The sequence below is a fragment of the Sciurus carolinensis genome, chromosome 4, assembly GCF_902686445.1.
Source record: "Sciurus carolinensis chromosome 4, mSciCar1.2, whole genome shotgun sequence".
NCBI lineage: Eukaryota > Metazoa > Chordata > Mammalia > Rodentia > Sciuridae > Sciurus > Sciurus carolinensis.
The window spans coordinates 135,942,347-135,968,837 of NC_062216.1; the positions used below are offsets into that span (position 1 = coordinate 135,942,347).

The 26,491-nt window shown below is 34.4% G+C and overlaps 1 protein-coding gene and 1 pseudogene across 1 annotated transcript in view; both read left to right on the top strand.

Annotated features, from left to right (window-relative positions):
* Nucleotides 1-26,491, top strand: part of Nav3 (neuron navigator 3) — a 707,491-nt gene that overhangs the window by 447,196 nt on the left and 233,804 nt on the right. Inside the window, exons 3-4 of the mRNA XM_047549063.1 lie at nucleotides 24,978-25,095; nucleotides 25,716-25,768. Coding sequence (XP_047405019.1) covers nucleotides 24,978-25,095; nucleotides 25,716-25,768 — 171 coding nt within the window. The remainder of the gene's footprint in view (nucleotides 1-24,977; nucleotides 25,096-25,715; nucleotides 25,769-26,491) is intronic.
* On the top strand, nucleotides 3,713-4,194 carry LOC124982187 (translationally-controlled tumor protein-like; annotated as a pseudogene).

A 26,491-nucleotide genomic window follows, 5' to 3' on the forward strand; every position in this document is an offset into this window, starting at 1 on the left:
GGCATTTGTAAAAACACTGGATTAAAAGTATATCTTTCTACCAAAGTTTTGAGTTGGATCATAACAGGTACTGATTATGATTGGTAGAATATATTACTGAAAATCATGGTATAAACATTGATTGCATCTCAATGTCCAAAACAACATTGCTTTATTATTACAGTGAGTTCTAGAAATGTAATATTCCCAGAGTGATAAGGGGTTCAATGCATCATATTTTAGAAAAAACACCAAAGACATAGAGGATAGAATTCAATACCAGAAGACAGAAAACAAAACAATATCCAGTCTATTCTCTGACAATAGCACAAGTCAAGATGATATTTACTATGAAGTCTAAATAGTTTTATAAATAAAATAGAGTATGAATTATTATTTTTTGAAACTATTTTAGTTGTCAGTGGACCTTTATTTTATTTATTGGTTTATTTACATGCAGTGCTGAGGATCAAACCCAGGGCCTCACACATGCCAGGCAAGTGCTCTACCACAACCCCACAACCCTAGCCCCTGTTATTAATTATTATTTGAAAATTATAACAAAAAACAAAAGCAGTAGTTTAACAGATTATATTGATCCTATAATATGCAATACATAATAGCCAATGCTTTAATATCTACAGTTGATGTATTCTGTACCAGATGCTGTGGGAAAATGTTGACCTGCATTATCACTTAACCTTCAGTATAAATTAATTATACAAATACTGTTCTTACCCAGTGCTCCATATGAGAAAACTGTGACTTAAGTTATTTATTAACTTACCCACAATTATAAAGTTATTAACTGCCAAGGCAGGGATTACAACCTAAGTAAGCTGTTTCTAAATCTTATCCTCTTCATTATTTCAAATATTAAATTTAAATTGAAAATACTAATGATAACTTTTATGAGACTATTAGAAACAGTTTGAATGAGCAATAAAAGGATGAAGAGGCATCCTTTTTGTCATTAGTCTTGTTCAATTATTTAAGTGTCTTACTGAGTTTATTTACCTCCTTGGGATTATATGATTTAAGATAACTAATGCTTCGAGTGTATAAACGGCTCTGTTTTCTTCTGGTGTCTTATTTGCAGTACCCAGGTATTATTGCCTGTTCACAGTCCAGTCCATAACCCGCCCTTCTGGAAGCTGCATTTTGACTTACTTGCCTGTGCAGCTGTGGGAGATGCTGTGGGAAGTTGAAGGGCAGGGGTGAAGTACATAGTCTTTCTTGGTGCCTGCCCTCTTCTCTCTCTCTCTCTCTCTCTCTCTCTCTCTCTCTCTTTACTTTTGAGGGAGTGGGTTGGCATTTTATGCACGAAGTGTGGCTCCTCCTCAGTGGCCTTATAACCTCCCATTTCTATAGTCTGGATTCGGCTATGCCACTCCCTTTTCCCTCTTGCTGGAAAGGTGATGGTAACTTCCTTTTCTTGATAAAATCTGGATTACATAAACATCCCTGTTTTATTCATTGTCTTTCCATCATTTCAGTTACTAGTACCAAACTAAATTTCTTATATTTAAAATACCAAGAAGGGCTTCTTTTTTCTTACTGGACCCTGACTCCTACACTGACTTTTCACATCCAAAGGTTGTGACCATATGGATCCTGATAATTGATTGTTTCTGTTCTTAAACCTGAAAAGAATGAAATGGAATGCAGAAAAACTAATTCACCAGTATCCAAGTTGGCAGCATCGTTTTCTAGCAGAAGGGTCAACACATGATATGAAATCTAAATTGAATAAATCATAATCAAGCAATAAACCTTGAATTTGTATCTGGCACCTGTCCTTCCATATGGAATTGTTGTGATGTTACTCCCTTCCCTCTAATCCCTTGGGAATTCACTGGCGGGCATTTTTAGAGCACTTCCTAAATAAAATACATTAAATACCACTTTGTGGGAAATACCTTCCTTTGCTTACAGCTATTTTCATTTAGAAAAATACCACCTCAAATATTGCAAATGCATTATGTTAACCAGTGATCCATAAAGAAAAAACTATTTGGCTGAGTATCATCGCAATCAATATTACAAAGACCTTTTATGCCAATCAGTCTAGAGCTGTTACCTATGGATTCTTTTAGCACATCCACACCTGTTCTATTTACTGGAAAATGTATCATGTAGCTTTTGCTTAAAACCAAGCAAAAACTCCATGTCTTAAGACCATAAGTTTTTGGATTGACCATTTGAACTGGGTGTATTACAGAAGTTCGTCTGTGCTCCATGGGCTCACTTATGCTTGTGATCAGCTTCTGGTCAATGAGATGACTGCTTCTACTAATTATATGACCCTCAGCAAGCTGGTTTACATTGACCTCACCTAGTACCGTGGGGTGACTGAAGCTTTTCTGCATATGACTTTTCATCATACAGTAGGATTGCCAAACTTTATCAAATGGCAGCTCAGAGTTCCAAGAGCAGCAAGTAAGCAAGACCCATTGTACAGAAATCTTCCCTTGATCTGCTTGTCTTACGTTTGCAAAGGTTGCAATGGACAAAGCTAGTCAAATGGCCAACCCCAATTCAAGGCTGGAGCAATAGATTCCATATCATTACAGGAAGAATAGGCGTTGTGACCTTAGTTTCAGTCTACCACAGAGAATATATATACAACTGATGAGGTGTTTCATTCAAAGAAAGAAAAAGAGTAAACAAGAAAGCTTCTTTTAAGGGACCAGATAGGGGAAAAAATATTTTCAAAGACAACAGAATATGTTTGTAATAAGTATGAATATCACAGGAAGAGAACAAACATTTGGTGTCTATGGGTGGAGAAATGGATACACAGGAGAGAAATTCGGTCATGGGTTAGTGTAAAGGGAAGGCCAAGTTATGGTCAAGGCTTTCTTTGCTTTGCTAACTCTTGATAAGGTGTCCAAATGGTTTCAAGTATTGGTTGTACCAAATGAAGTGTACATATGTGAATTAATGTATTTACAACTTTCTTATCAGAAGTCCCACATATAGTCTTTAGGTACATGAGTTGGGTATCCTGCTTCACTTCTGAAAATGCTAACAGGGTACTATTGCAACTTTGCATTAGTGGGCATGAGGAGAGTAAGAAATAATGTCAAATTAAGCCTTCTGTTTACCTACTTTCTAATTTCCTGTTTTACCAAAAAGAAATATTTATTTACCAAAAAGAAATATTATAATAATGAATTAATATTCCAAAATCTGTAATTTAGTTCCTTTCTTAAACTCAAATGTGTTACCTAGCAACCATTCAAGGACATCTTTATATCTTTCAGAAAAGGCAAAATAAATCATATTAACATAGCAAACATCTGTTTTCTTATGAGAATAGGCATGTTTTCATTGAGACTGTATGCATGTACACTGTTCTCAGTGTCAATTATATTCCCTTTGCTTATATTGGATCAGATTAACAGAATTCTGGCTCTCAAAGAGCCACTGTTTATTCAACTTTATTGAAAACCCAATTAAGCCTTGATTGTCTGGTGGCCTTTTGTCATTGTGGGGGCTATGTGATTGGAATTTAAAGTGAATAATCCATGATTTATATAGAGAATGAATAATCACTTACATTTTTATGATGGAAGTGATAATATAAATGTGACAGATTTAGAACTTAGCACCTTTTATGCAGTATTCATCAAATAAATTTAAAGTACAGTGTTAAGAGCTCTAGGCTTTTCCCACCCTCTCTGGGCTTCTGTGAAACTAGTGCCCCAGTCATCTTCTGCCAACCACAATCATGTGGGACCTTCACAGGGGGAGATATTCGGATGACATTTACAAGTTCATGAAGATCATAGATAGGCTGTGCCTGGAGGTGGAGGGCAAGATGGTGTAGGACACAGGGTACCACTAATGACTTGCCCATTGGTGGAAATGCCTTCGGTGAAGGTCCTGAGGGCAAAAATACCAAAACCACAGTCATCACTAGTGGCAATATTGTCATGAAGGATTACTTGTAGGAAACCAGCTTCACCAATGATGCCTACAAGAAGTAGATCAAGGTTGCATAAAATCAATCAAAGACAGACTTGAAAAACAGGGACCAGAGAGACCTGCAGGACAAATCAAGCACATTCCCACTAATTTCTAAAATTACCAATTCTTTACTGGGGAAAACATCAATATAGATGGCAGGGTTGTTCTCAGACTACTGTGAGGATGCTGTGTCCTTGTGTGTTATTTTTCTTCAAGGATGGTTTAGAAATGGAAAGATGTTAAGAACTCTAACAAATCTGGCATGGCAGTGCCTGTGGATCTATCATCTGTCATCGTAACTGCTGTTCCTTATCCACATACCACCAGGACTTAAGACAAATGGGACTGATGTCATCTTGAGCTCTTCATTTGTTTTGACAGTGATTTATTTGGAGTAGAGACATTGTTTTTAAGAAAAAAAAAATGCCATTTAGGTAGTCTAAAAATAAAATGCATTTAAACTCAAAGAGCTACAGAGTTTGTTAGGCTCCTTAAATAGTCTAGGCTCTGCCAGGTACTACATGTGTGATTGCTGACAGACTGCTTAGTATCCCTAAACCTTAGTTGCCTTACCTGTAAAATAAGATAGTAGTACTTTCTTAGCTGAAATTTCAATTTGGAGGTATATGAAAAATTTAGCAGACTTTTTTTTTAAAGGTCTCATCTTAAATTTAGGCTATTTTGAGAAAATATGGGGATTTTTTGTCATAAATCTACTGATGGAGGAGATATAAAGTATATATTCAAGATTTAAAATTCTGTAAATGTTAATGCTTATTCAAATTTTAATTCATATTTTTTGAGACAAGCAAGTTCTTTAGCTAAGGCAATACCAATGGCAATATAGTTGGTGGAACCAGAGGGATACAGATCAAAATTCTGTTTTTATTTTTGATAACAGTATTGAGAATGTGGATTAACCATGTAGCAACAATACAATTAATAATCCCCAAACTCAGAATTATCCATACAGTCCCATTCATAGACACTGGTACCCCGGAATAACCAAAAATTGTGACTGTTATTAACCCAAGCACACTAGAGCAAGAAAACAATATTATTGTTAAGAACTACAGCTTGAAACTGACTTGGAGAAAACTGTATTACAAATTTTTTTCACAGATGAATTCTTTCCCCTTGGTGTTAACATGAGCCATCTAATGTGCAAAGATGAAAAATCTACTCAGAAACACAGGATTAAAGTTACATACTGTTAAGAAAAAGTTATTCTGTGGGAATACAAGGTAGTACAAGGCCAAACACCTTGAAAAATTTATTACTACCCCTTTTATTGTTTATAGCAGCAGAAGATAGTGTGATGTTGTGGAAAATGTATGGACATTAGAGAAAGAAGCAGCTCCAAACCCAGCTCCTTCAGGCTAATTTTGGGCAAGTTAGTAAACTGGTCTGATCCTCTCCTGTTCCATAGAGACATACCCAGTTGTAGTGTCCTTTGGAGGAGAAATGAAATAGTGCCTGGAAAGTGATCAGCACATGAGACGTAGTGCAGTAGTATGGGAACAATGGCAGTTAAGTAACAAGCCCACCTGTTGGACTTGAGAAAGTAAATCAGAAGTGTTAAAGTTTCTCATTATTTGCTCAATGGAGCTACTGCTTCTGTTAGCCTGAAAGCTCTCCTTAATCTGGCTCTCAGTTCCAATTACCTGTTCTTCCAGAAGATGCCAGAATAGCTATCCTGGTTTTAAATTAAAAAAAGAAAAAATGTCTACCCCTTTGAGGACAATACTTCCCCTGGACATACTGATTGCTTTTCTGTTCCCTCCTGCTCCTATGAATGTCCTGCTTCTTATCAGATCCCTTGCTCTTTTAGTTAATCACAGGCCTCCACTCCTCTAATTTTGGGAAAATCCCTTATCAGCATTTACTCCAATATCTGTGGTTCCCATATGCCACCAGTCTCCTACAGAAGCATTGGTTCATTTTCAGCACATGAATGGGCCACCCCACAGTTCCTTGGGCTTTCGGAGTACTCTGGCAACTTTGGCTCCTACCTTTGTCAAATATTGTTGACTGGACTCCCCTTGGCCAGTGCCCCTCAGCTGAAACTCCTCAAGGTACCCATCATCCTCTATATGGTAATAATAGCTGAGGAGTGTTCATATTACCGGCTTGGATTCTAAGTCATTATACTTGTACTGCAATAATATAGAATTTTTTGATTAGAGAAAAATCTATAATTGAATCAATCTCATTATAAATATTTTTCTGCCTTACATTTACCTCAAGGATTTTTTCTGTTCACCTCAAGATCATTTGATCTTTTTTGTATCATATTTCTTACTTTACTACATAAATAATTTTTATTTTTCATGGCTACCTAAGTTTTACACAGTGAGTAAGCTATACTTCGATAATAATAGTTTATTACTACTGGCTATTTATTTTCATTCTGATTTTTAAATACTATGATTAATATAAATTACATTTTCTTGGCAAACAATTGTACATAAAAAAGAGAATAAAGGAATGCTGCAGGGGTCTGTATTGAATTTAAATTTAAGCCATTGAATTTAATTATATATACATATCAGAGCTGAAATAGAAGAAAGGGAGTGATAGATTTAGAAACTGATCATCTTCCATTTTCCTAAAAAAGCATTTACTGAAATTTTTAACAACCGTTGCCATAGAATTAATGCCATAAATCTTGTTTAGTTTTCTAAAACAATCTATGTAAAACTATATCATCATGTAATTGTAGGACTATATTTATAACACCTATTGTATTCACCTCAAACAATTTGTGAAAAACAAATGAGGTGACCCAGTTAAAATTGTAAAGCAAAGTTAGGACATTAGATTTTTGGTACTTAATTGTATTTTCATCATTGTTTCTAAGAGCCAAAAAGTTTGTATCAAACTCCAGGTATCCTGGCCAGATCAGTTTGACCCTCTACTCACACCCTTAGTCCCCAACTAGTAGTAACAAATGGAAGGACACTTCACAGGGTCCATGTTCAGAGCTTCAAAAGAACAGAAGGGACTTTCTGGTGACAAAGAACCCATAGTAGTTGTTCAAAGATGTTACTAAATGAATTAATGAAAAGGAAAAGTTTTCTCAGCACGAATTGTGGGTGCAGATCAATGATTTCTGTAAATGCAACAGGAATATTGGAAATCAATTTCATCCCTCTGTTGGAGTCATAATTGAATTCTTGTGCATAGGAGAGTTCTGTGAAGGGCCTTTGGCTACAAGAAGAATGTCTCTGTAATTTAAATTAACACCAGCTGCTGTAACAAACTCCTGGATTTCAGTAGCTCTACACGGTAGACATTTGTTTCTAACTCTCACAATCTGAGGTGATTCCTGGTTGTGGAGTTGGGATGCTTGGTTTGAACAGTCACTCAAGAGCTCAGGCCTATGACGTGGCTTCTTTGTTCTACCTAGATATGTACTTCTGACTGGCCTATGGGCAAAGAGGATAGAAGAGTATGGGATTTTTTTATGGGTCAGGCTTAAAAGAGTTTAAATTACTTCAGTTTGTAGTCCATTGATGAGAACTAGTCCACATTTCCCCATCTAAATACAAGGAGAGAAGAGCTTGCAAGGAAGCTTCTGTGTGAGAAGCTGCTATGCTATGGAAGAAGGAACACAAATTTTGCTGAGCAGCAGCTAAACTGTAATAAGGTCTCTGACAAGTGGTGAGGTAGGAGGACTTTATTCCTCTGGCAACTGGAAGTGTGTCCCTGTTTGGTGTCAACTCCTCATAAAAATGGAATTGTATGATCTTCCATTTTCAAAATATGTAGCTGAGGTTTAATCCTCCTTGGAATGTATTAGGTAATACATCAGATATGGACAGAGAAGAAAATCAAGACAAGGATAGTCTATAGAAATAAATTATTTTCTGTGTCTCACTATTGCAATTAAAAAACAAAAAGTAATCTCAATATCAACATGTGTGGTAGTTTGAAATGATTCTTAATTGAAATTATAACTTGGAATTATGTTATTTTAAAAGGATATCTTTTAAAATCTACTTCATAGGTACCATATTCCATTCATGACTGTAATGATGTCTTATATTCTATAACACATTCTATTATTGCAGATGTTTTCTATTATAGTAATCCTGTGAGATAGGGTAGATAAGGATATGATCCCTGCATTAAAGAAAAGGAAAATCAAGACCAAGTAGTAAGTGGTAGGACTGGGAAAGAAGCCCAGCATTTCTGACTCCAGGCTCCATATTTTCCACTTCTGAAACCCTCCAAAAATTAAATTTTACTTTTCTTGGGGTTTGTGGGATAGAGGAGGGTGAGGGACTGGGGAGAAAAATCTTATCTAATTAGATCACCTTCCCTGCCTTGTGAGAATATTTACTTCTTGTATCTTCCATGTTGAAAGAATGTTTTAGACTGCTGCACGTATTTCTTGAGGAACATCTTCAATCACAGGAATAAGCTTATAAGGAAACAGACTCTAAAATTTGGTCTGGAGGCTTGAATGTGAAATATTGGCTGCTTTAGAATCTTTGATTTTCATTTATTACTTTGTATTTATATATAAACACAACATGAAATCATATAGTGAGCAGTCTGTCTTTTGATTAAAAAAATTTTTTTTTCATTTTACTTAACATAGTCCAGTTCTTTGTAAGGGATTCAAATAGAATCATTTGCAATCTAGCAATGTGGCACATTTAAGATGAAAGCATTTCAGGATGAAATTTGGAAGTTTATAAGGTTGCTGTTAATGTGATGACTTTTAAAGTTTGATTCTTGCTTGTGGTCATGTGGTTATCTCATTATTTGAGCAGTTTTCTTTTGCAGTGTGACAAAGCTGCACAGTAGCACTCACTGTTGCCTAACTATCTTGCAGTTATGTGGATCTAGCCCCTACCCGTGGTGATTTGCTGGTATAGCTTGTCACTAGAGAGAGAGCACTTATTTCAAGAAGTTAATATGTTGTATATGATTGGAATAAAAATTAGATCCAACAGGGAGTCCTTAACAAATAGAAAATTAGATGGCAAATCTCACCATGTATGATGCACATACATAAAAATATATTATTTTGTTATAATTTATTAAATATTTTAAAATGTCTAGTATTTATGAAAATGGGATGTCTCTAATGGGGATCAAAATCTTCTAAATAATCTTAGTTTTGCTTAGCTATCATGTAACAAGAAGAAAAATGGCAAGGAAACACATTTTTTAATACTTTTTCCTGGAAATTTCACTATTACTACCCATTAACAGCAGATAGGTGTATTGGTACCACTGGGGTGCTGTGTTTCAATTTCCCTATATATTTCACTGTGGGTTTTAGCACAGCAGGTAGGATGTTCCTTCTTAGCTCCCAACTCCTATGTTTTTATCCTAAGAAAATGTAAATTTACCATTGACTGCCTCTAAGTAGATGGATGGAAAGATAGATAAAAAGATAGATCTCTATCTGGAGATGACTTTGAGATAGATCTCTTCTTATATTAGTAACAATTTAAAGGATTCAAAGCATAGAAATGGATGGCATGCAAAAAGCATTTGCACTCAGTATGTTATGGACTTACTGTCTTTTTTTCTTGGTAGCAGGAAAGGCTTAGGAGGGAAGGGAAAATAATATATAAGCCAGGAGTCTTTTGTTACTTTTCACTTATTGAAAATACATTCCCTTTATGTTGAAAGACAGTTTCAAGTGTTAAAATTCAATCTCTTATTTTGTGAGTAGCATTCATTCATGCTAGTTGTTCTTAAAATACAAGCACATACCAGAATCATCTGGAGGTCTTGTTGAACCTCAGTTTGCCAGCCCCACCCTCCTAGTCTGAGTTAGTAGATCTGGCTGGGGCCAGATTAGATAATCTGTATCTATAAGCAAGTTCACAGATGACTGACAGTATTGGTCCAGGGACCATATTTTGAGAACCACTGGTCCATGCTAAATGTTTCTATCAGTCAGTTTTTCACTGTTAAATGTTGCAATCTGTATGGAAATACTCAGGTCAGAAGCCTTGAAATTTTGAACTGCTAAGATTTAAATACATTTATTCTCTTTTAACTTTTGTTTTGTTAACATTCTCTTACACATATTCTCTAGCATGCCACGTAGTCTTGGACGATAGTTTACTAATTTTACCTTCTACTTATTTATTTGCATTATTTGTGTCAACTTAGACTAAGACAGAAATGGGTAAAAGAATCTCAAGTATTTTTCACTTTGTTTTCCTAAAAAATGGTGAGAACTGCAAGTTTCTTAAAGGTTTTTTTTTAAAAAAAAATATTCTTTGGTACTGTTCAGCGTGCAGATTTTAGAGCACATCGTCACCTGCGTTACTAGGCGTTTGCAGCCCATCAGGATGGATTCCCCATAGAGCTCTCTGTAAGTGCCAGATGTTGTAGCAGTCAAATAAAGGAAACTTTTCCTCATATTTTGAGATGGATGTCAGATGCAATGGGAGTAATTGTAGGAGGTTGGAGTTAAGGAAGGCTCATAAATGAAATATTTCCTTTTGTATGGGTTAAGAGTGCAAATTTTGAGCCAGAAAGTTTGGCTTCTATGCAGCGCTTACTACTGTAAACTTGGGAAAATACATCACTTCTCTGTTTGAGGATCTTCATCCTTAAAATGGAATAGTGATACCTTCCTCTTAGGCAGTTTTGAGGATTGAGTGAGTTAGCCCATATAAAATGTTTAAAACAGTGCTTTACTCTAAACACTATTATTAGTAGACACTACATCTTAGAGAAAGAATGTTATGTAGCTCTTTTTCTTTGTCATGCTGCTGGTAGCAATGGAAATGCAATAGGATTTAAGTGAAATAAAATATAAATTACTACCACAATTATATGGTATAATTATAACATCCAACTCCTGTTTCAAAAATTTGCAAAATGTCATGTTCTTTGTAGGAGGAAAGATCATTAATCAGATCTCATGCATTTAAGACAGGGGTAGATGGTTATTCATTATGTATTCAATTTCTGCCAGATGGTTTGATCGATTGTCCACACTGACCATGAAATTGCCCAGGATGATTGTAATCCTTTAGGTTAGAGGAGAAAATGCTGACTAAGGTACCAGAATAGTCAGTACATTTGAAATAGCACAGAGGATTAAAGAGCAGCACATACACTCCCAAGGAATGCTGAGGAGTCGTCACAAGATTCTAGGGGGAAATGAAGGCCACTGGGTGAGCAGGATGGAGGAAAATCTGGACTATCACCATTGCAGAAAACACTCAGGAGTCTTTGAAAATTAACTAACCTGTCTCCTACCCCTTCCTCTGTCCACCCAGCACAAACTATGGAATTGATCCTTTTCTGCCCAAAGTGCCACGTACGGCTCTTCCCAATATTTGCAGTCTGGCTTGACTTGATTATGGATCAATCATTCATGTCTGGCTTCAGTTATTTTCTCTATAAAGAAATCACATGAAAAAAATTTAGAACATACTATAGTTAGCACAGTAAAACCTATCCTTTCTTTTCCTATCAGTTTACAATCTTGTCTATTTCTGTTCATCTAAAAATTTCCTATCTCCATTATGAAAATGGAGAGATGTTCCTAGATTCCAAGCTGATGAATTGTGGCTACAAATTTAAAAAGATAATGTAGTTGTCAATAAAAATATCAACATAACGTCAGTTCCATGAAAAATTGAACTTCAAATTAAAGGATGTATTTGATGTCTGCATACCAAGATGAGTGGAGTTGGGTGCATGAGAGTTCAGGAAGTTGATGTTGATAGTCTTTGTTCCATCTGGCTTTATGCTCAAAATAAGTACAGTTTGCCAAGGTATGTTTCTCTTCTAAGGGAGGAAATAATTTTACAGGAACTTGAACAGTTAATGTACTAATGATGGAAAGTGATCTTTATTTATGCCATAAAGTATATTCATTTTTTAAGACTGGCGATCTTTCATGTGAATGTATTAGTAGTAATATATGTGACATATTCCAGACTTATAATATATTGATGACAGTGAAATTTTATTCTTTACAGAAAAAACAAGCCTTAAAAAATAAGGAAATGCATGTATTTCTTTCAAACCTAAAAATGAAGGCACTTTTAGTGTTCTTTTGTATTAGCCTCTGGAACCCGCCACATTGCACAGCTCTGGGTGTGTTGTATGGATCGACTACATGTTGACAGCCCTGTGAGCTTTAAGCCAGATTCTTTAGAGTGTCTGCTAAGTGGCAGACACAAGTTTCTAGCTTACTCAAGCCAGACTATTGGATTTCTTCATGCTGAACCAAGTCTGTCTTACTCTCAAGTGTTCCTGATTCTATTTCTTTAACATGCCTCTTTTGTATTCCCCACGCCTTCAGTTTAAGGCTTATCATTTCTTATCCACACTCTCAATAGTTTAATTTTAAAAGGAAAAAAGTATTTGTTACCAGGCAATAAACATTAAAGTGTCAAAAGTCTTCCAGATAACCAAATGAACAGTCACCTGGTCTCTTACCCCCATCTCTTCTCCAATGAAAGAAACTGATTTCTACTCATTTAACAGTTTCTTATGGCACTTATGTCCATATTTCCAAGTAGTATGCTATAATATACTACATTATTAAACTTAGAGGCATCTATTGACTTTATAAGATGTTGTATGGGGTTAGATCCCTTCCACTCTCTGCCTCCCTGCCTCACCCTCAATGTACTGTATTACAATTTTCAGTGAAGTCCACATTAATTTTGGTTATTATTGCCATGTAAATAGTATTTATTGTCACATCAAGTACTGTCCTCTGATTATAGTCCCTTTCTTGAGCGAAGTCTGTTGTTTCTTTGCCCAGGGCAAACAATCATTGCCTCACTCTTAATTTGGATAATTTATTTTGAATATCTGGCTACACTTATTTAGTTTCCAATAACACTGTAAAATACATAACAGTAAAATTTTCTTCACTATTAAAACTGTGAGATTATATATCAGTTCTAGAATTTCCTTGTTATAAACAATCCTGCCATCAGTTCTCTTTGTTCAGTATGAAGAAAGTGTTCTCTTTGCTACATAAGAGGTAGACCAGGTTTCTCCAGGTTATCAGCCTGGAAATAGTGTTTGCTTCCCTCTTAAATTTGAGCTATGGTTTGTTTGATTCAATTATTTTTACTTCTTATAGCTTCCTAATAACATATGGGAAATAAATATTTCTTCTAGGATATTTTTGTATGAAATATTCTTGTTTTACTACTCTATTATTTTATAGTTTCTTTAGGCATAGAAGTTAAGATTGAAAGTCACTTTCATCCAGAATTTTGTAGGAGTGCCTCCATATCTTGAAATTGCAATGAAATGGTAGAGTTTTTTTGATGTCATTGTAATTTCCCATCCTTTCATGGTAACTTTGATTTGCTTCTTTGTGCCCCCACCTCTGAATGCTGTTAGGTTATTCTCTTTGCCTCCAATTTTCATTATTGATTTTGGTGATTTTCTCCAGTACTTCATTTTTTGTATGTAATTCATATTTCTCTGATATTTGACTTACTGGATCCATTCTTTAATATGCCTACCTGTTTTATTATCCAACTTTAGCAATTTGATCTACTTTCTTGTAAATGTTGCCAGTTTAATCAATCAAGCTTTAATATGAAAAAGTTAGCTATTATATTTTCAGTGTGCAAAACTTCTTATTGTGTATCTTCAAAGATTTTGGTATATGTGTATGCATTCATATATATGTGTGTATATGTGTACATATATATTTTTCTTCTGATGGATACAATATCTCCTTTCTAACTTAGGTTGTTAATTACAATTTTCATGCAGTTCTCTTCTGCTCCTGGCTTGTTCTCTGTTTTATTCTGACATTTTTAATCTGTCCATTTTGGTATCTGTATTTTATTTCAGAGAATTTCGTCAAATGTCTGGTAACCTTGACCTCTCTGTGCATCAAGCATGAGACAATAAAAAGCTATTTGGAAGTTGTTTGTATGTGATGATGTGTATGTGGGTGGTGCACACAATTCTTAGGATCTTGTGTGGTTCCTTAGAGACCCTTCACTGTCCTGTTGGTCAATTTTCTGGGTGACCAAGAACATCAATATCTGATCTTGGAAATGATAATATTTGTCAAAGAAGTATTTTCCAATCTTCTGATCAGAGTTAGAGTGGGAGATGTACAATTCTGTATTTCTCAAGAAAAAAGTACCTAGATAGTAAGTCAGTTACTAAGGTGTCAACATTAGTGTGCATAACTTTATTAAATTCTTCTAATTTCACTCCATGCCATCACCCTTTTGGCTGCCTGGTAATCCAATTCTGGATTTCCCCCTAGAATCTCTATTTCCCGTCACTTGATGGGATGAGGAAAGGCAGGTAATCACATAAATCTTTAATCTGACTCATACCGTCTTCTGTTTGATCTGATGTGCACACTTCCTGAACTTTTCTAAGCTCTATGGGAAAACATGTTTACATTCCTCAATATCTCTCCCTCTGCAGGCTCCTATGGGCTTCATCTTCCTATACTTCTTTCTGCTCAGTTGTGCATAATTCTTGCATCTGTTTTCCATGTCTGTATATTGTGGTCATGAAAGATAGAGTTTGAACTTTGGTTTTTGTTTTTGGTGTCCTAAGTACAATTTTCTAGATAATACAGGGATAATACAAATTGCTATTTCACTATCTAGGACATGGAAGCATCGTAAAGTCATCTCCCTGTATTCAGTCTTTCTTTGCTCTAAACTATGCTTCATAACTATATCTGAATTAGAGTTTAGAAACACCAGTCAGCAAGGCTATTATTTATTTGTTATTTTTAGATATACATGACAGTAGAGTATACTTTGACATATTTTATGTACATGGAGTATAACTTATCTAATTAGAATCCAATTCTTGTGGTTGTACATGATGTGGAGTTACACTGGTTGTGTATTCATATGTAAGGATAGGAAAGCTTTGTCTGATTCCACCTACTGTCTTTCCTATTCCTATCTCCCTTTCCTTCCCTTTGTTCCCCTTTGTCTTATCCAATGAACTTCTGTTCCTTCCCTTCCTATTGTCCCTTGTGGGTTAGCATAAACCTATAAGAAAGAACATTTGACCTTTGGTTTCTGGGGACTGGCTTATTTCACTTAGTGTGATATTCTCCAGTTACATCCATTTACTGGTGAATACCGTTAATTCCATTATTCTGTATGGCCGAGTAATAGTCTATTATGTATGTATACCACATATTCTTTACCCATTCACTTGTTGTAGAACACCTAGGTTGTTATTGTTATGTCTCCTACATAAAAAATAAACTTTCACCTTATGTCTTAATACAGGCTTCTTAATTTTACGTATGATTCCTCTTTACCTGACCTATACCTGCTTCCTGTCTTCTTCCTTCCGGTTTTTCTATGTGCCCCTTCCCCATCTTCTGGCCAAATAGAACTATTTTTATTCTCTGAATCCACTTTGTTATATCCCAAACCTCTATTCCTTTGCACATTCCATCATCCTTGTGTCTCATGCAGAATGCTTTCCTTGTCCAAGCATGTCTTATTTATCATTTATTTGTTTTTTGTGGCATCCCTCAATCTTCAGTTGTTCTTCTTTAACTTTCACAGTTGTCTTTTTCTTTCTTTACCATTTTTAAAAAACAATTCTCTCTTAAAAATAGAATAAATTGGTATCACAAGGAATCTTTTTTTCTGAAGTTTAGTGAGAGCTATTATGTGAATTTTTTTAGTAGGAGGGTAAATTACATGATCAGATTTGCATTTTAAAGCAATCACTAGCTGTAGTGTATAGCAAAGTTTAATGCTCAGTCTACCTGAACTCAGAGATTGTTTCTAGGACTGTTAAAGCAATTTCAGTGAGAGATGATGAGAAGTTCAACTAGGGCAATTACAGCAGTAATGGAGCACAAGAGTCAAGAAGTATTAAGCAGATAGATAGAATTAACTGTACTGGGTCAGAATGGAGGTGATAAAGAAGGAAAAACATAAAAGAAAATTATCAGACTTCATTCATGATCACTCAAAGAATTTACCTGCCTTCATCTTCCATCTGCTGATTTTTCTGTGGTTGTTGACTCATTAAAATTCACTTTGAAGTAATCTTCAAACTTAAAATTATTGAAAAACTTTATGAAAAAAATTAGCATTCACTTTGGTATGAAAATTAAGAAATAAACTTTCAGCAATAAACTTTCAAGCGGTGAATGTATTATTTTTATTGTGACAATATCAATCTTATTGAAAGTTTTAATGAAATTGGTTCATAATTGCAACATATGACACTCATTGTGAGATTTCTAGAAGATCTATGTATTAGCCATTTTTAGTTCTTATAGTGAAATACCTGAAATTTGGTACTTATTCTGAGAAGTAGTTCATTTAGCTGCAGTTTGGTAGAAATAAGTTCATACTACATGGAGCCAGTTCTTGTGAGGACCCTCCCAGCTGCACATGGCCTCACAACCATGGGAATACATTCAAAAGGAAAAGGTTACATTGCCAAATAGGAAGCCAAAGAGACTAGGGAGTGACCAGACTTGTTCTTTTATAACAACCCTCACAAGAACTAACTCAGGTGTCCCAGTAGAACTATGTTAATACCTTCCAATGTTATGCATCCAGTGACTGGAAGACCTCCAGTAGGCCCTGCTTCTTAAAGGACCCCACTTCACATGGCTATACCAAGGAACAAGCCTCTGACACCTGAACCCTTGGGCCACAAGCATATCACCATAGCAGTCTGCAAGAGTCATGGGAGTGGACTCTGGATCTCATGGTCCTCTCGATTCTGTAACAGCAACTGGAAATCAAGCCTATTATCAACTTATTGAATTAGTGAAGAATAGCATGTATTGTCTTAATCCTATACTGACTTTTCCAACTTTATTGGATAGTGCCTACAATTCTTTCTTTATGGGATAGCACCTACAATTCAGGTGTACCAGAGTACAGTTTATAAGAATGTTCACTTCTCAAGTCATGTTCTTGGACAGTAGGAAATTTTTATTTTTCCTTGTGACTCTACTTGGTGTACAACCAGAGAAATGAAAGTTTTTTACCCATTTTTGTACAGTGAATAAAAATATATAAAATAAAAATAAATAACTCAGTCACTGCTGGTTTAAAACTCAGTTTTTGAGGAAAAGACTCACTCAGTTCTAGATTCTTCCCCTTCCCTTGTGTATTTTTTCTCCCTGAGGTGATAGACTGTTAAGAGTCAACCAGTGGGATTTTTTTTTATTATTACAGCACCAGGGTGGCACCTCTTATTCCTTTACCATTAGAACCATTGCTGTCTGGTAAGTGCTGAAATTTATGATTCTTGTCAGACCTGTTATCATAAATTGTCCCCCATCTTCTAGCCATGTCTGCTTTCCTGTATCAGGTTTGTTCACCCTACCTGTTTTGAGTTCAACTGCTCAGGATCTCTACTTTCTCTCCAACAATTTTAGATGGTTACAGAGGATTAGAAACAAACATGGATGCTTTCCTAGACTGTTGTGGGAGATGTGCTTTGTGATTTTCTTCTCATGTCCAAAACCTCTTACCATATCGAGCCCAGAGGAAGGGAATGTTAGGCCTTATCCTGGGAATTATTTCTTTCGAATTCTCTTCCCAGTATTTATTTTCCTCTTTGTGGGAAAAGTATCTATGTAACTGGTCACTCTCCCTTCAGTTGCCCTTTATGGTTTCACTGTGTGTGCTTAGTCCTTTGCTGCTTTCTGAGATGTTGAAGGCACATTATTGTCATTGAAATTCTGGGTTTTCCCTCTTACCTATTAGGATGACTATTGTGAAAAAGATAGAAGATAACAAGTGTTAGTGCTAAAGAAGAGAAAAGAGAACTCTTGTACACTGTGGGTAGAAATGTAGATTAGTATAATCACTATAGAAAACATTGTGGAGGTTCCTCAAATAATTAAAGTTTTTTTTTTTTTTTTTTTTTTTTTTTTTTTTTTAATGATTCTACCTCTGGGTATTTACCCAAAAGGTTTGAAATAAGCATTATGCTGCATTATTCATAATGGCCCAATTATGGGATCAATCTAAATGCTAATCAGATGAATGGACAAAAAATAAGCATGGTATATAGATATAAGAAAATACCATCATCCTTAAAAAGGAAAGAAATTATGTCATTTACAACAATGGGGATGGAACTGGAGAACATTACATTGAGTAAAATAAGTCAGGCAAAGAAACACAAATACTGTGTGTTCTCACTTATATATGAAATTCAGAACAGTTGAACTCACAGAAATAGAGAGTAGAGTGGTAATTACCAGAGCAGGGGATAGGGAAACATGGGAGATGACGGTCAAATATTACAAAACTTCAGTTAGAGAGGAAAAATAAGCCAGGAGTAGTGGTTAGTGATGCACACCTGTAACCCCAGGGATTTGGGAGGCGAAGGCAGGAAGATTGCTAGTTTGGGGTCAGCCTCAGCAACTTAACAAGACCCTGCCTCAAAATAAAAATTGAACTTAAAAAAAAAAAAAAAAAAGTTGTGGATGTATTTTAGTGGTAGATCACCCCTGGGTTCAATCCCTAGTACCAAAAAAGTAAAAATCTTTTTTTGTTTGTTTGCTTTAGATTTACTAAATAGTATTGTTAATATAGTTAATAGTGTATAGTACATTGGAAAATAGCTAATTATATTTCAAATGTTCTCACTGAAAAATAATATGTATTTGAGGTGATGTGTAAATTAGTGTTATTTAATTATTCCACATTGTATTTATATATTTACCCCATAAATATGTAACTATTTTTCCAGTTTACAATAAATTTAAATTTAAAAAGAGAAACCCTTGTTTTTCCACACAATTTCTGTCTGCTCTCAGTTGGAAGACCCAGTATGACTTTGCAAAGGCAGAAGATTGGATGTGGCAGGGAGATGTGCTCTCAGGAATGTGATGCTACTGCTCAAATTTTGGGGAAAAGAAATGTATAAATAATGTAGGGTTATGTTTAAAAATCTGATTACACATATATTTTCAGATTAGACTACAGATTAGTGTCTTTTTAGTCAAATTCTTGAGTGAAGAGCTTGTGCTTCCTCTATTCTTTCCATGTCTTTGATTATTTATCACTTCTTAAAATTAAATCATTGTATCTCAATGTAGTTTTAATTTGCATTTCTCTAATTGCTAGAGATGTTGAGCACTTTTTCATATATTTGTTGACCATTATTTCTTCTGTGAAGTACCTGTTCAGTTCCTTTGCTGATTTATTGACTGGGTTATTTGTTTTTTTGTGGGTTTTTTTGGTATTAAGTTTTTCGAGTTCTTTCTATATCCTACAGATTAATGCTCTGAGGAGGAGGTGGCAAAGATTTTCTCCTACGCTGTAGGCTCTCTCTTCAAATTTTTGGTTCTTTCCTTTGCTGTGAAGAAGCTTTTTAGTTTGATACCATCCCATTTATTGATTCTTGATTTTACTTCTTGTGATTAGGAATCTTGTTGAGGAAGTTGGTTCCAAGCCCACATGATGGAAAGCTGGGCCTACATTTTCTTCCAGTAGGTTCAGGATGGTTGGTCTACTGCCTAGGTTCTTAATCCTCTTTGTGTTGAGTTTTGTGCAGGATGAGCGATAAGGGTTAAATTTCATTCTGCTACATATAGCTTTCAAGTTTTCCAGCACCATTTGTTGAAGAGGCTGTCTTTTCTCCAATGTATATTGATGGTGCCCTTGTCTAAAATACAATAACTGTATTTATGTGGGTTTATCTCCTTGTCTTCTGTTCTGTTCCATTGGTCTTCATGTCTGTTTTGATGCCCATACAACCACAAGAATGGGATCCGAATTAAAAGAAGTTATACTCCATGCATGTATAATATGTCAAAATATACTTTACTGTCATATATTTCTAAAAAGAACAAATTTTAAAATTTTTTTAAAAATTAAATCATTGCATCACATTGAAACATGTACCTCAAAAGTTAAAAGATAAATAAGAAAATAAATTATAAAAAAAAGACACATGCACCTCACTGTCATGTATGGAATAACATAAATGGTTATAATTGTTTTTATATGACTGAGTAGTAGGTTACTCATAAAATGTCATCAAATACTAAAAAATGGTTTAAATATTTAGGAGTTGTTTGCTGTGACAAAGACAGTATGTTGTATCATGAGTAGTAAAAAAATGATCATCACAAACTAAGGTTTAGGGCTCTAAAGAGAATCAAAGTCTACCTTCTGTTGTTGTTTTTCAGTGAGTTTCACTGAACAAAAGCAATATGGTGTCAGATGTGTCATCTCCTGTTTGACATCTTATTTTATATGAAAAATGACCATTATAAAATCAATATTGTAAAATTAAAAGATTAAGCTCAGAAGTCATTACTTTTTGTTGTAGTTTTCCTTGATTAGTTAGATTCATCATATTTGAACAGATAGCTAAGTTTAAGGATTCAACAATGATAATGGCTTACAGTAAAATTAAACTTCTCATTAAAATTAATGTACATATATTCAAATTAAAGCAATGGACTAGTAATAATATTTAACATTTAACAAATGTACATCAAATTAAAGGACAGATTCCAAAGTTTGAATTCATTCAGTCCTCACAGTAATCCCATTCAGAGATAAGAATATTATTGCCATTTAATAGATGAGGAAACTGACATTGAATGCAAATAGATGTTGAATCAGTATCCACTTGGATATTAAATGGCAGAGCTGACATTTAATGATAATGAATGTTCCCCAAAGAATGCACACTGTTGTGTAAGAGGCCCTAAAATTTATGTGATTTATATGATAAGTAAAATATGATATGGTACATTTGATTTTTATTATTTTATTATTTTTATTATCATAAATGAATTATATACAATTGTACTAAGATTTCTGAGTAACCCTTTGGTAATCTCATTAATTCTCTTAATTTTTCTGAAATATACTATTGTTGAGATGAAATTCATGTTTATAACATTATAGTTAATCAAAATATTGGAAGAAAATTAGTTTTAGACATTTAGAGGTAAATCATATTTGAATCTTTGAACATAACACAGATAAATAAAATTCCAAATGATCCACTGACAGAAACTACCAAACATTGAGTGGTGATTAATATTGTTTCCAGTGATATCCATTCTTTATTTAAATTTTATAATTAATTAATAGCATAATCCTACAAAATATATGATCATACTCCTTATAATTCATTCAACTGAAGTTAAGAGGTTAAAATACAGTGATTTGTGTGTGTGTGTGTGTGTGTTAATTAATCAAGGGCAACCTTTTAGTTCAAACCCCAAAACAGGACATAATTTTACTATTATTTTGTATTTATTTGAACAACAGATTCTAAGTAGACAAGGTTGTTTGTACCCTCTCTCATCAGAAAACTACAAAAAGTTTATTAATGCATTTTAAATATATTACTATACCAGGTATCATGTGCTTGAATACTGTTTTCTTAAAAACATACTCCAATTTTCCACTGTTTTCTTTAGCTTACATACATAAGATCTAAGAAGACAGAGCAATATTGTGTATGTGTGTGTGTATGTGTGTGTGTGTATATATATATATATATATATATATATATATATATATATGTTTAATGTCTTAAAAACATGTTTATATGTTGCTTTGTAATCATTTCATATTTTACTACTAGATTGTAACATCCCTTTGAATGACAGTAGTTTCCCCTTCTCTGATTTCTTTGAAGAATCACAAGTCTCTTTTACTTATAGAAGATACATGTGTTTATTAGAAAGAATAAAATTTTAAAAGTGTATAAGACGTACTCTTTACGTAGAATTTTCTTTTCAATTAATTTCTTTAGTCACTGATTTCTCTTATTGCAAGAAAAGTTAAAATTAGACTGAGTAAAGTTTTAGATATTAAGAGTTAGTGGACAAGTCAAAGCACTTAAGCTTGGGATTTCTTTGGAAGAAATTCAGGAAGAAGTAAAAAGTGATTTTTGCATTAAATCAGAAGTATTCCCAATAAGATCTTCAAGCAAACTAACTGGCTTCCCATCTGTTTTCTACTTGTTTTGGGAGAGATTTGGATAAAGGCTAAGGCACCACTGATATACATTTAGAGAATTGAAGTATTCTTGTTTTTATTATTAATGTATTCCATTCTATGTGCTATTTAAATAAGTATATTTCCCATAATTTAATGCCTTCATTAAACAAAATCCATGCAACATAGAGGTGGTGTCTCAATAGGGACGTTCCAGGCCTGGATGAAAACATGGCAGTCTCCAACTTTAGGTTCTCCTGATTTCAGATGGCCTGACAGATCTGTGACATCTGTGAAATGGAAGACAAGAGAAGTTAGAGATGAGAAGTTCCAGAAAAAAACAAAAAACAATTTCTTCAGTATACTTCCAGTCTCCTAATTATTTATACACTGTGAAACAAAAACTTTAAATATCTGTTGAAAAGCTATCATAGCAAAATAAAGCTAAATGCCAAGATGCTGGAAATAATAGCAGTGATTTCTTTTCAGGATTAACCCTATAACATGTGCTTTACAGGTACTATCTTATTTAGTCCTCACATAATGATATAATGTAAGTATTATTATCATCCTGAAATAGAGATGAAAAATCAAAGATTATAAAGGCCAAAAACTTGCCTGAGGTCCCAGAGGTAGTACCTGGTCTGATGGACTTCAGAGCCAGCTTTGTCTGACACCAGAACTTATTCTGCTCATCCTTCTGCTTCCTTCAACATTAAGCCATGGCGCTTGTGGCTCCTGCCTATGGAGATTGGCACAATTCAAGTCTGACTGAACCCAAAGTTTACAGGAGAAAGGCAAAGAATTTTCTCTCTTAAATAATGTGTAGATGCAAGGAGAACTTTCAATATTTTAAGTTCTAAGCAGAATAAAGCCTTACACACACCACACACACACACACACACACACACACACACAAAGCATTTTACAACCATAGAATTTAGCATAGTGTTAGTTAAGGAAAATGACCACCAAATAAATAGTATCTATCTGGTAACTGTGAGTTTGTGTTCTAATTTGGGAGACAATCGTACAAGGAATTTTCTTCACACTTTAATGTGTTCAATTTAGAGATCATGGGTATGTCTTGTATATTATCATGTAAATGGGTGCTTCCAGTTATTTATAATCTTTCTGGAAACTTAGCCATCCCTAGATATGCATTAGAAGCCACTATATTTTCTAAAGCAAACACATTTTTTTTCTTTTCTGTTGTAATTTTAGTATGTTTATATCTAGGATCCACCATCCTACTTCTAGGTTTTGGTCTTATAAAAATACTAGCACATGAGTAGGCATATATATATATATATATATATGTATATATATGTATGTTTACATACACATATACATATGTAGATATATACACACACATATATATACATATTTACACACATACATACACATGTTTATATATGTATACATGTGTATACATATACACATATACATATACACACAAACATGCGTATATATGTATATATGCATACAAACATATATAATGGATAGATAAGATATGCATAACTATCTCTTATAACATATATGTAATAGAGGCATATTTAAACACATTAGATATTTTTCAACAGGAGATTATTTTATCTATAATGTAATATCAAAAACAGTAAAATAAATATATGTGAAATGGATTTTAGAAGTACCATTAAAGTATTATTACATAAAAATTTAAATTGCAGGATGATACTGCATAATAATTTGAGTCATATATAGTTAAAAATTCCATTCGTGTTTGTATCTGTGTGTGTATTTATATACTGTGCTATAGGATGGTATGTGGTGTAGACATACCAATTCTAGAACTCTTTATGCCAAATTATTCAAAAGTGAACAGGGGTTTCAGGTCGTTGGGAGACTTTCACTTTTAAGTTTCTATACATCTGAGTTATTTTTTGCAAAAAGGTCTATTATAAATGAAAAATAATAGTTTGCATAATTTGCGTGGCACTCCTTGTTCATGAATATGACAAGTCATATTTTTAGTATAATTAAGTTTAACTTCAGGCATAAAGTCACAGAGTTTATGGTCTGTCTTACATTCCTTTGCCTCTCTGCTTTTCCATATTTCATACCCTCTGTGGAGAATGCCTTACCTTCACTTCTCATGGTCAGGTTCCATTATGCTCCCAGATTTAATTCCAGTGCTTCTAACAACATTTTATATGTGTATATTTCTTATTCATTCTCTCTCTTCCATTCCCATTTCAACTTTTTCATTTTTGTTACATCACATCCTGGTCTGCCTTGTACTAAACTAATATATCCATATGAGCCATGCATGAAATTGAAACATCTTCATGCTTAGTTCCTTCTTCTGTCATTATATGATATTATCATTAGATTACATTAATAGGCAAAAATTAATAACAATTAATTTTGTGAAATGTTTGAACAGTTTCAGCTTTTCCTTATATCCTGATCTGTTGCTGAAGAGTCATCTTTAATCTATGTCAAATTGCCAGTCTTGTGGCTTGCAATCCACTTCTCAATTCTATATTGTAATTTCTGCATTATAATTACATTGGCTGCCTATGTTCTCTAATATAAACACATTTCAAGAGGCTTAAATGAGAGATGACAGTCCAAACAAAGTATCTTAGACAGGAAGGCATTGGTAATTATTTTATAAAATGATGCCAAAATATTGTCATATACAGTATCTCATATGACAAATTCAATAATTCCTCCGAGAAAAACACACATTTTTATAAAGTTCCTGTGTAAATCAGTCCAGGTGGCTTCCTTTTACTTTGGCAGGTAGAATTATTTTCAAATGATAGAAGGGGAGAAAGAGAGAAACCCTAACTGATCTGCTATAGAAGTTTCCTCAGTAGTCTTCCAGGAAGGGAGTTTTGCACTGTCACAAGTGACTAGTCCCTGATTTTGAAAGCATGAATCATCCTCCTTTGAAACAAGAGATAAGTGGGGGAAAGAACTGTTTCAAAATTATTTTACAACTATTTCCTTTTGAGCTATGACTTCTTAAACTGGAATGTGATCCAGAATAGCTTCCCTTTGAATCCAACATTTGTGTTAAGAATTTTTATTGTCTTTCTTTTCCCTCTCCCATCTTACTTCTTCCCTCCCTCTGTTCATCAGATTTACACAGACTGGGCCAACCACTACCTAGCAAAATCAGGCCACAAGCGGCTGATCAAGGATTTGCAACAGGACATCGCAGATGGAGTACTGCTAGCAGAAATCATCCAAATCATTGGTAAGACCTGCCCTCTGAGAGCAAGCATGAGAATCTCTGCTCTCAACCCCTTTGGTAAATTACAGTTTAAGTAGAATGCATATCGAATTGTTCCATGTGTCTTGGAGATGAATGTGGCTCTCCCCTGATTTAATTAAACATGTTTACGTGAGGATGTTTGAGGAAGGCGGTTTGGCCATACTTTTAAATAGCTAGAACTGTATCTGTACATACACTGAATTGTCAGAAATGAATGCTTCATTAAGCCATATGTCTCCCATGTGTGTGTTTCTTTAGCTGGAACAACTCATACACTCTGAGATTCCTTGAAACTGTATCTTGATCCAGCAGGGACAATTGTGAAAGGTTTCATGTCAGCAGTCATTTGGCACAAGCGAAAGAATTAGCAGCGACTTCCTTCTCACTTACTTTTTTTTTTTTTTTTTTTCTTTCCTTGATTTGTGCACATGGAATTGGTGACTGCTAACAAGTGTGTCCTCTTGTACATGGCTTGGGAGATCGAGTAAATTTAGCAGCAGCATTTTTGCTAATTTTTTCTTAAGTCTCTTTTTTCTGTTTTACTTCATTGCTTAAGCATGTTGTTCTTTTTTTCTCTCTTTCATTTTATTTCTTGGCTTTAGCAAATGAAAAAGTTGAAGATATCAATGGATGTCCTAGAAGTCAGTCTCAGATGGTAAGAATCATATTTATTCTCCATATATAATGCTTATCATCATTCCCAGAATTAACTGCATTTGTAAATGGCATGCCCTCCTGCTTGTTGAAGAAACCATTTGATGGTACTTTGTCATATGCATTTCTATGGGTACAGTTTATGCACATGATGTCATGAGTACAGTTAAATAGTTATGAATCCTGTATGACATATTTCCAGGTGTTTTTAGATCATTAACTTTTGTCACTCTGATGTTCTGGATAATTTAATTCTGGTCACTGTTCTTTATGGTTGTAAATCTCAGTTCCAATTGTAAGTGTTGCCTTTTATCTCAACAACTATTTGTGAGAACAATATTTGCCATGAGCAATTTTAAAATATATGAATAGTATTGTTTTTTGTTCCTAATGAAATCCAATGTAAGCACATGGGCTCTTTGACACTATGAGAGGTAGTTCTAAAGGCATTGCTGTTGTAAGTTTGCTGAGCAGTGACTGGTTTTGAAATATGATTCGCAGACTGTTCCAGAAAGCCCTCAATCTGGAGGTCTGACTCTTCCCCAGCCGTCTCTTATTTTTACCACCTAGTGAAGCTTCAAGTTTTATAATAAAATCATAGACTGATAAACTGCTAAGATAAAAATCACTTTCTTAATTAAATAGCCACAACTTAATTTTATATGACGACCTAAAACACAAAATGCCTTAAGTGAAGTTATATCATGTAGATAGACTCATGAAT